Here is a 9,905-nt window from a genome sequence, read left to right as displayed (position 1 = left end):
CCAACCTTAATGATTCTGTGATTCTATGTGTATGACTGCCAGCTTTTGGGACGGAGAGTCATGTCTGGAGGGTTAATCCCAGGGCCAGCTGGCCTGGAGCAGTAGCTCTGAAGACAAGAGACAGCTTTGGGTGGAAGAAGTGGGGCAAATTCTGCTGGTATTGTGTGGAGAGCCTGGCTGGTTTCCTCAGGCATCGCTTCAGGCTGCACTTGTAATAGTCTTGGGGGAGCCAAGGTAATGGGAGCAGGTTTGTGGATGCTGGCCACATTCCTCTTTTAGCATCAAATAACACTTACCAAAATCTTGTAATAACAGAGACACTTAATTTACAAAGATTTATGTGGCATTAAAGGGATCGAGTTTGATGTAACATCGTTTGGAGATTTAGTAGTCTCTGGGGTAAGGGGAAAAAAAATCTGTTAAGGGCATTTTAAATGTATTTTAAAATAAATATGATGCTTCAATAAATAATTAAATGAGAATGTGTGGAAGACCATTATGAGGACTTTTTTGCCACTCATATGCGCTTAGTTTTGAGTAATCACAGATCTGGGTGTATAAAGGAAAAATTCAAGTCCTTGAACAGGACTTTCCTCCCGTCTTAACTAATGGTGAAGCCTAAAAATATTGTTTACTAGACATGAAGGAGGGATGGGGTGTGGAGGAGGAGGAGCAGAGTTTGAAGTTATGCTGATAAAACACTCATTTTCTTCTTCTCTCCTAGGTGTGCCCTTGTCCACGCAGTGGGGACCTCAAGGCTATTTCTACCCCATCCAGATCGCACAGTACGGGTTGAGTCACTACAGTAAGAACCTGACGGAGAAACCACCTCACGTCGAGGTGTACGAAACAGCTGAGGAGAAGGACAGAGCTGGCAGGTCCGGGGACTGGACGGTGCCCAAGGGCTGCTCTCTGTCCACAGTGCCCGAGAAAGCCAAGTTCACTAACGTCAAACAGTTTGTTGCTCCAGGTGGGTTATCCTAAAGGTGTGCCAGATAAACCTGGTCTGTTCATTTCTACAGATGGTACCAGGGGAGGTTTAACTTGCTGGGATTAATGTGTTGGCATTTATCTGCCCTGACTTCCCACCCTGAAGATCTCACCTGAGAACATCGTCTCATTAGATATTAGGAAGAAGTTCTTCACTGTGAGAGTGGTGAGACAGTGTCCCAGGTTGGCCAGAGAAGCTGTGGCTGCTCCTCCCTGGAAGTGTTTAAGGCCAGGTTGGATGAGGCTTTGAGCAACCTGGTCTAGTGGAAGATGTCCCTGCTGCTGGCAAGTGGTTTGGGACTGGATGAGCTTTCAGGTCCCTTCCAACCCAAACCATTCTATGGTTCTATGATTTCTGTACCTCTGGAGCTTTTCTTTTGTTCAGTTTTCCCTCCATCACTGCTTTTTCAACATTATTTTTAATGAAAAAACAAGTGGCTGTATGCGTGGAGGGCAGGGAGAAGTTAAAGTCACATTTCCTGAGCTTTTCAACTTCTGTCTCAAAATAGAAGCAGAAAAAAAATAATGGAACCAGCTGTGAAGCCTGGGAAATAGCACTGACGTGTGATAAGCAGATACTGACAGATGATAGAATCATAAATGGTTTGGTTGGAAAAGACCTTTAAGATCGAATCCAACTGTACCTGTCCACTGCTAAACCAGATCTCTGAGCCCCTCATCTACACGACTCTTCAGTCCCTCCAGGGATGGGGACTCCACCACTGCCCTGGACAACCCCTTCCAATGCCTCAGAACCCTTTCAGCAAAGAAATTCTTCCTCACATCCCATCTCAACTGCCCTGGCCACAACTGGAGCCCATTTCCTCTTGTCCTGTCACTTGTTACCTGGGAGAAGAGACCCACATTCGCCTCTCTCCACCCTCCTCCAAGGGACTTGGACAGAGCCACAAGGTCTCCCCTCAGCCTCCTTTTCTCCAGGCTCAACACCCCCAGTTCCCTCAGCCACAAGGGAACTCAGCACACTTGTGCTCCAGACCCTTCCCCAGCTCCGTTCCCTTCTCTGGACACGCTCCAGCACCTCCATGTCCTTCTTGGACTCAGGGGCCCAACACTGAACCCAGCACTCCAGCTGTGGCCTCACCAGTGCCCAGTGCAGGAGAAGGATGACTTCCATGATGGTAGATAATGTCTATTTTCAGCCTGGAGCAAGCGTAGCACTTGCCACTCTCCGGTTGAACCCGGGATCTCTCTTTGTTGGGGTGCAACTATTTTTGCAAAATTTGAGATCCTAGTTCTGGTTGATCCAAGTTGCCTTGAACGAGGCAACAAGGACTGGGAGAGGATGGTGAAGACCTGGGGCCACGTAGAGCCACTCTCCTTCACCCGCAGCCGTACAAGATGCATTTTGTTGCTGTCTCTTCAATTGCCCGTGTTCTGTTTCATCCTTAGCAGAGAAATTCATTACTTCATGGGCGAGTTTCCTTTGTGCTGGGACAGGCTCATTAATAAGGACGTAATGTATTTTTCCTCAATCAATACCCATTAGAATTAATGAGTCCATTACTTAAAAAGACAATGAAGTAATTTTCAGTTGGCACCTTAGGCCGGGGTCTCGAGGGAAAAAATTGTCGAACACTCTTGTGTCTTTGTAGTAGATAAATACGGGGAGAGGAAAGGCTGGAAGATCTGGTTTGTATTCTCTCCTCGTCCTTTAGTGATGGCAGAGTAATCTGCAGGGCTCGAAGGCCACGCTATGAATCCGCTCCTCTTAGATGGCCTGAAGTAATGGATTTACAGGCACTTAGGGCAGCACAAACAACGAGCAGCCTTCAGTTCTCCTTCACTCCTTAAAACTCTTTTTTTTTTAATTATTATTTTTTTTTCTTCCCCCTCTATTATAATTCACGTTGTTATCACACAGCCATTTATTTACAAGGAACCATAAAACTCACTTGACAGGAATTGCGAGTGGGGTTTTTTAATTAGATTATTTGTTTTTTTTTTCTTCAGAGGAGCAAAATGTTGTGCAGCAAAGAGCTGAGTTTCTTGTTCCTGAAGCAGATGCTGATCTCCCAGAACTCAAAGGCGTGAAGCTTTTACTTTAAAGGATTGGAAAATGTGATGTTCTGCACTTTGGCATCAACAACCCCCTGGAGCAGAAAGAGACCTTGGGGTGTTGATTGACAGCTGACTGAACGTGAGTCAGCAGAGAGCCCAGGTGGCCAAGAAGGCCAAGGGCATCCTGGCCTGGATCAGCACCAGTGTGGCCAGTAGGAGCAGGGAAGTTCTCTTCCCCCTGCACTGGGCACTGGTGAGGCTGCAGCTGGAGTGCTGGGTTCAGTGTTGGGCCCCTGAGTCCAAGAAGGACATGGAGGTGCTGGAGCGTGTCCAGAGAAGGGAACGGAGCTGGGGAAGGGTCTGGAGCACAAGTGTGCTGAGTTCCCTTGTGGCTGAGGGAACTGGGGGTGTTGAGCCTGGAGAAAAGGAGGCTGAGGGGAGACCTTGTGGCTCTGTGCAAGTCCCTTGGAGGAGGGTGGAGAGAGGTGGGGATGGGTCTGTTCAACCAAGGCCCAAGGGCCAGGACAAGAGGAAATGGGCTCCAGTTGTGGCCAGGGCAGTTGAGATGGGATGTGAGGAAGAATTTCTTTGCTGCAAGGGTTCTGAGGCATTGGAAGGGGTTGCCCAGGGCAGTGGTGGAGTCCCCATCCCTGGAGGGATTGAAGAGTCGTGTAGACACAGTGCTGAGGGACATGGGTTAGTCATAGGGGACTGGTCAGTGTTGGGTTCATGGTTGGACTCGATGAGCTTAAAGGGCTTTTCCAGTCCAGGCCATGCTGGGATGTAGCAAAATGCTGTAGATTAGTTTGGGAGATGGGGAAAAGCTGCAGAGGAATCTGACCTGACCTTGGTGGTTGCCCTCAGAAATATTTAGGGGATATTTCACATGTCAGGAAGTAGCAGAAGGGAAACAGTTGCTCCGTGCAGGAGAGTTTTCTGCTGTGGCAAGGTGTTAATTTAAGACGACTGTCTTTAAGTGTTTATCATCCCTCTGTGCCTTCAAAGCTACAGGATTTGCACACAGTCTTACAAACTAATTAGCCCTTTGATCTTCTAGTATAGGTTTTTTGAGGATAAGTTGATTTTACATTTTAAATTCTAGCCTGTGAGAGAAGACTGGTTTTTATTACGTGCCATGGCCTGGGAACTTTATTTAATTTTATTTTTTTTAATTAAACTTGAGTTTTGCCAATGGAGAGATGAATAAATACTTTAACACATTATTCTTTCTATATTATTTTCTCTTTTTTTCTTCCACAAAACTAATCAGCTCACTGGTTTTTGGAACTGTAAAGTTGGGAAAAAGTCATAGATTTAAATTTTAGTCACAGATTTAAATATTAGTTCCAGGATGGGGATCCTAAATACCTGCTTCTCTGCACCCCTGGATTGATTTTTCTTTATCCTGAAAGTGGAGCTTTATTCAGAAATGTGACCACTCAAGTGCTGCCATGTTTTTGGTGTCTTCTCTGCCAAGTGAATTTTTCCCTTTGGAACAAAAAGGTGGTTGTTGGTTTATATTTTGATTTCCAGAAAGGGAAAAACCACGGAGCATCAATGTTCTCACAGCTCAGCTGCTGTGCCTCATCCTGGAGGGAAAATCCAACTCTGTCTCAGTGCTGGCAGCTGTAAGATCTCCCCATTGGTGGCCCTTTCCCGTCCCCCCCAACCCTGCTGGGTGTCCCTTGCACCCCTCCATCTAGCAGGTACCAAAAGCATCCGATGAAGCCATGGACCAAGCCACGGGTGCTTGAGCTCCAGAGCGAAGAGCTGCAGCAGCGTGTTCATGTGGGACACGAGCGTGTTCTCCCCGCTGCCGCGGGAGTCGACGTTCGCACACGGATTTACTTTTATCCTTAATTAAATAATATATGATTGCATGCAGAAAGGATTGAATTATTGATGGGCTGCCCTAAAAGCTTTTGGATCCCGCTTGGTAAGAGGGCTTACCTCTGGAAGCTTCACTTCATAGCTTCAATGTTTTGGAGAAATAAGTGCTTTACCAGAAGGGGTGTGGTTAGTAGGTCGAGAGAGGTTCTCCTCCCCCTCTACTCTGCCCTGGTGAGGCCACATCTGGAATATTGTGTCCAGTTCTGGGCCCCACAGTTCAAGAAGGACAGGGAACTGCTGGAGAGAGTCCAGCACAGAGCCACCAAGATGATGAAGGGAGTGGAGCATCTCCCTGCTGAGGAAAGGCTGAGGGAGCTGGGGCTCTTTAGCTTGGAGAAGAGGAGACTGAGGGGTGACCTCATTAATGTTTGTAAATATGTTAAGGGTGAATGTCAGGAGGATGGAGCCAGGCTCTTCTCAGTGATGCCCAATGGTAGGACAAGGGGCAATGGGTGTGAGCTGGAACACAGGAGGTTCTGCTTCAACTTGAGAAGAAACTTCTTTCCAGTGAGGGTGACAGAGCCCTGGGACAGGCTGGCCAGGGAGGGTGTGGAGTCTCCTTCTCTGGAGACATTCAAAACCCACCTGGATGCCTTCCTGTGTGATCTCATTGAGGTTCCTGCTCTGGCAGGGGGGTTGGACTGGATGATCTTTCGAGGTCCCTTCCAATCCCTGACATTCTGTGACTCTGTGAACAAGGCTTTTGTCTGTTTGTTTTGCAGATAATACCGAGGGGGTGTCTCTGCAGCTGGGCAACTCTCGAGATTTTATTATTTCTTTTGATCTCAAATTCGTAACAAACGGGAGCGTTTCTGTGGTTCTCGAGACGACAGAGAAGAACCAGCTCTTCACCGTGCACTACGTTTCCAACACCCAGCTCATCGCTTTTAAGGACCGAGATATCTACTACGGCATCGGTGCCAGGACTAGCTGGAGCACCCTCACCAGAGACCTGGTGACCGACCTGCGGAAAGGCGTTGGCCTCTCGAACACAAAAGCTGTGAAGCAGACCAAAATCATGCCCAAGAGAGTGGTGAGGTTGGTAGCAAAGGGAAGAGGCTTCCTCGATAACATCACCATCTCGGCCACCGCTCACATGGCGGCTTTTTTTGCTGCCAGCAACTGGTTGGTGAGGAACCAGGATGAAAGGGGTGGTTGGCCCATCATGGTGACAAGAAAGTTAGGGGAAGGGTTTAAATCCTTGGAGCCAGGCTGGTACTCAGCCATGGCACAGGGACAGGCCATCTCCACCTTGGTCCGGGCTTACTTGTTGACGAAGGACCACGCGTTCCTCAGCTCGGCTCTGCGGGCGACGGCGCCGTACAAGCTGCCGTCGGAGCAGCGCGGGGTGAAAGCCGTCTTCATGAACCGGCACGACTGGTACGAGGAGTACCCCACCTCGCCCAGCTCCTTCGTCCTCAACGGCTTCATGTACTCCTTAATCGGGCTCTATGACTTAAAAGAAACAGCTGGGGAGAAGCTGGGGAAGGAGGCACGGGTCCTCTACGAGCGGGGCATGGAGTCCCTGAAGGCCATGCTGCCCCTCTACGACACCGGCTCAGGGACCATCTATGACCTTCGACACTTCATGCTGGGTACAGCTCCTAACCTGGCTCGTTGGGACTATCACACCACCCACATCAACCAGCTCCAGCTCCTCAGCACGATAGATGAGTCTCCCATCTTCAAAGAGTTCGTCAAGAGGTGGAAGAGCTACCTGCGAGGTGGCCGGGCAAAGCACAACTAGAGCTTCCAACCAAACCCCTCGCTCCTCCTGCCTCGTGGAGCTACAACTTTCAGAAGTTACATCTTAAAATTTTTGTTTTTGTTTTTGTTTTGTTTTTTTTTTTTATGGACTGTTTCAAAGAAGTGATCCTTAAAAACTGATCTCCTGAAATCATTGCATTCCAGTGTGAAAATATTTGGGTCTGATGGGTAGGATTTGGAGAACTTCACCTGTCCTTAGCGCTCCACAGCGGAACCATCTGCACGAAGCCAAACCCCTTTGTGCTCCTGAGTTTGGGGGACATTTTCTGGGTTTGTTGTTTGTTTGTTTTGTTTTGTTTTTTTTTCCTTTTTGTAGGAAAATATTTGCAGAAGCCATACAGGTCTCTCAAAGTCCAGCACTTGCCTGAAAAAAGTCTGTGGCCTCTTTTAAACTGGAGTTCTGTGTGTATATGTTGGAACAGCGTTAGCAGATCCCGTGGTGTGACGCCGTCAGTGTGTATTTACGTGGAGCCTGGGTAGCAGACTGTATATTTTTAAAGGTGGGGGTTTTTTTTTAATATAGATTCTTTTCTTGTGGTGAAAAAGACACATTTTGGTTTATTCTTTTATTTTTTCAGTTCTCTGGGTCGGAAATCTTTTAGCTGTCTGGTTTCTTTACAGATGTGTGGACACGCAGCCAGCGTGCAGGCTTTCAGGTCACGTCACGTTAAGCACAACTCAGTGGGGCTCGTGGACCTGTGACCACACCACCCCTCTTTTTATAACACCAAATTTCCCATCACCCATCAGGTTTGCTGGTGTCATCTCCTCCCTGGTAGCTGGAACCTCTTGTCGTGGAGCCCGCTGTTTTGTACTGTGTTTTTTTAATTACATCTGGGAGGTTTCATTAAGCTTTGGCAACTTCATTCTTTGGGAGACTCATCGTGAGTTCCTGAGCACGACGTGGAACTCATTTTGAGCAGCACACAGGAAAAAATTCAGTTGGAATTAGTTAAGGTTTTCCTACAGGTGATTTTCATTCTTAACCTGCTCGAGTATATCAAGCATTTAAAAAAAATTCAAATTACCCTAGAGCTTTCCAAGCTCCACTTGTGCTTTAATACCAAGTTTCACCTCCACCTACTGTCTTACTCATTGTGTAAGGGGTCGTTAACATCTCCAGCGCTGGCTTCTTGGGTCTGCTTTGTCTTCATGACGAGCAAGGGTACCCGTGCAATAACCAAACACACAAATCCAACTCTACTGTTGGACCACAGAAGAAACCAGGTGGTTTCTTTATCCTATTTCTCAATCCCTTACACTCACTGTTATCCTGCCCTCTCGGCGTGTAGCATGCTGGTTGAGCCAGAAGAGTAAAACCAACCGCTCGCATCGTTAGCTCAGAGGTTCTTTAATTTGGTAGCGTAGTAAATATTGAGTTATCAGCTTTCTTGAGTCGTGATGGTGTTTGCCATGAGGGTCCCAGACTCCGAAGCTCCCCAGGTTTGCCAGCATGGGAAGGACATGTCTTACCTGGGGGGTTTTTTCCCCCCCCATCCTATTCCATGTTGTACGTGTAGGTGGGGGTTAAGCTTCAGATGTTCATCCCGAGGACAAAGTTAATTCAGATCACAGGAAGGCTGGGCACGAGGACAATATGCCTCTTGATTATTATTATTTTTCTTCTTTTCTCTATTTTTTTTGATGCTTTTTCTGTTTCTCGCAGATATTTGCAACAACTTTATCATTACTTGATCTTTGCAAACGCATGCTACGATCATATCCATTCATAGAACGGTTTGGGTTGGAAGGGACCTTCGAGATCATCCAGTTCCAACCCTCATACAAGAAGTGGATGTCACAGGAGAAATTTCAATACCAAAGGTAGCAGAGGTGAATTTTTTTTTAAGAACATGTGTATCCACACCCACGCACACACCCAAAACCCACAACAATGTGCTTCCTTCACGAACGACTGGTCCTTACTGCAAACGCAGAAACATCTTTCTCCTGCATGTTCCCTCCATCTTTTGCCCGTTTTGGAGAACCTAGAGAAGAGACTCTTTGTGTCCTGCTTGAGAGATGGTATCGGTGCCTTATGGAGGCCACAATTTCCTCTTTTATTTATTTTTAATTTTTATTTTTATTTTTTAGCTAATGCCAGTTGAAAAATGGCAGCGTCGCTGCTTTGCGAGAGTCAACCCGGCAGTAGGTGAGCTCGGAAGTGTAGGTTGGCCATGCCAACGCCATCGGTCCTATCAGACCACCTTGTCCTTAACATCTCCATCCTGTTTTTGTTGGCCTTAAGCACACGTGGAAATCCAACCAACCACCATCGGAGGTTGTAGAACGGAAGAGAGTTAATGTGGGGGTTTCTCCTGTTATTTATTTTTAATTGGGTTGTGCAGTGGAAGATGATTATTGGCCATTAGCGCCCGTAACTTCATCAGATTCACTCAAGTTGGGGTTGGTTTGTTTGTTTTTTTCAAGTCTTTAAACTGACAAAGGTCTTAGTCGCTAAGATCTGGTTGATCTTTCCTTGTACATAGACTTCATGGGAAACATGGTGCGCATGGGTTGATGCAAACTTGGTGACACACAAGCACAACTGTACCGGTGTGGCAGTGCTGTTTTTCTTGACCATTGTACAAGACATTCACTGAAAGCTGCTATTTTCATTCACCTTGGAATTGAACTTGTATTTTTTTTTTTCTACTTTATTATTATTATTTTTATTATTATTTTTTACATGTGGGATATAGACCATGTGTTAAATATGCAATAAATTGTTTACAGGATGCTCTTGTGAAGGGTAGTCCTTTGTAAAGCTGTACAGACTTTGCAGTTTAAGCACAATGTGCACACGTTAGTTTTCTATCCAGCGAGCCGTGACTTTTTGCAGAGGGAAAGGTTCTACTATGTTTCTATACAGAGTAAATGGATCAAGGTTTGTGCTTCATGTAAAGCTGCTTTATAAGACTGTAAAATAAATTTTTTTATCTTAAGAGGAAACGTGGAGCGTTTTGGTTATTTCAGGCGGTAGCTTCTGCCCTGCGTGTGGTTGCAGATGAGCCCTGATGAGCAATTGTCTTCATGGTTCTGAGACAGGATCACCCAGCATGGCCTGGATTGGAAAAGCCCTTTGAGATCATCAAGTCCAACCATGAACCCAACACTGACCAGTCCCCTATGACTAACCCATGTCCCTCAGCACTGTGTCTACACGACTCTTCAATCCCTCCAGGGATGGGGACTCCACCACTGCCCTGGGCAACCCCTTCCAATGCCTCAGAACCCTT

The 9,905-nt window shown here is 46.8% G+C and overlaps 1 protein-coding gene across 1 annotated transcript; it reads left to right on the top strand.

Annotated features, from left to right (window-relative positions):
• Positions 1 to 724: 724 nt before the first annotated feature.
• GLCE (glucuronic acid epimerase) lies at positions 725 to 6,646 on the top strand (the record flags this gene model as incomplete). Its single annotated transcript, XM_010163055.1, has 2 exons — positions 725 to 970; positions 5,622 to 6,646. Coding segments are annotated over 2 exons (1,271 nt in total), but the record flags the coding sequence as incomplete, so codon positions are not given.
• Positions 6,647 to 9,905: the final 3,259 nt, after the last annotated feature.

This window comes from Antrostomus carolinensis, unplaced genomic scaffold, assembly GCF_000700745.2.
Source record: "Antrostomus carolinensis isolate BGI_N321 unplaced genomic scaffold, ASM70074v2 scaffold10642, whole genome shotgun sequence".
Lineage (NCBI taxonomy): Eukaryota > Metazoa > Chordata > Aves > Caprimulgiformes > Caprimulgidae > Antrostomus > Antrostomus carolinensis.
The sequence above is the reverse complement of the archived record's forward strand: the minus strand, read 5'-3'. Positions and strand labels throughout refer to the sequence as shown.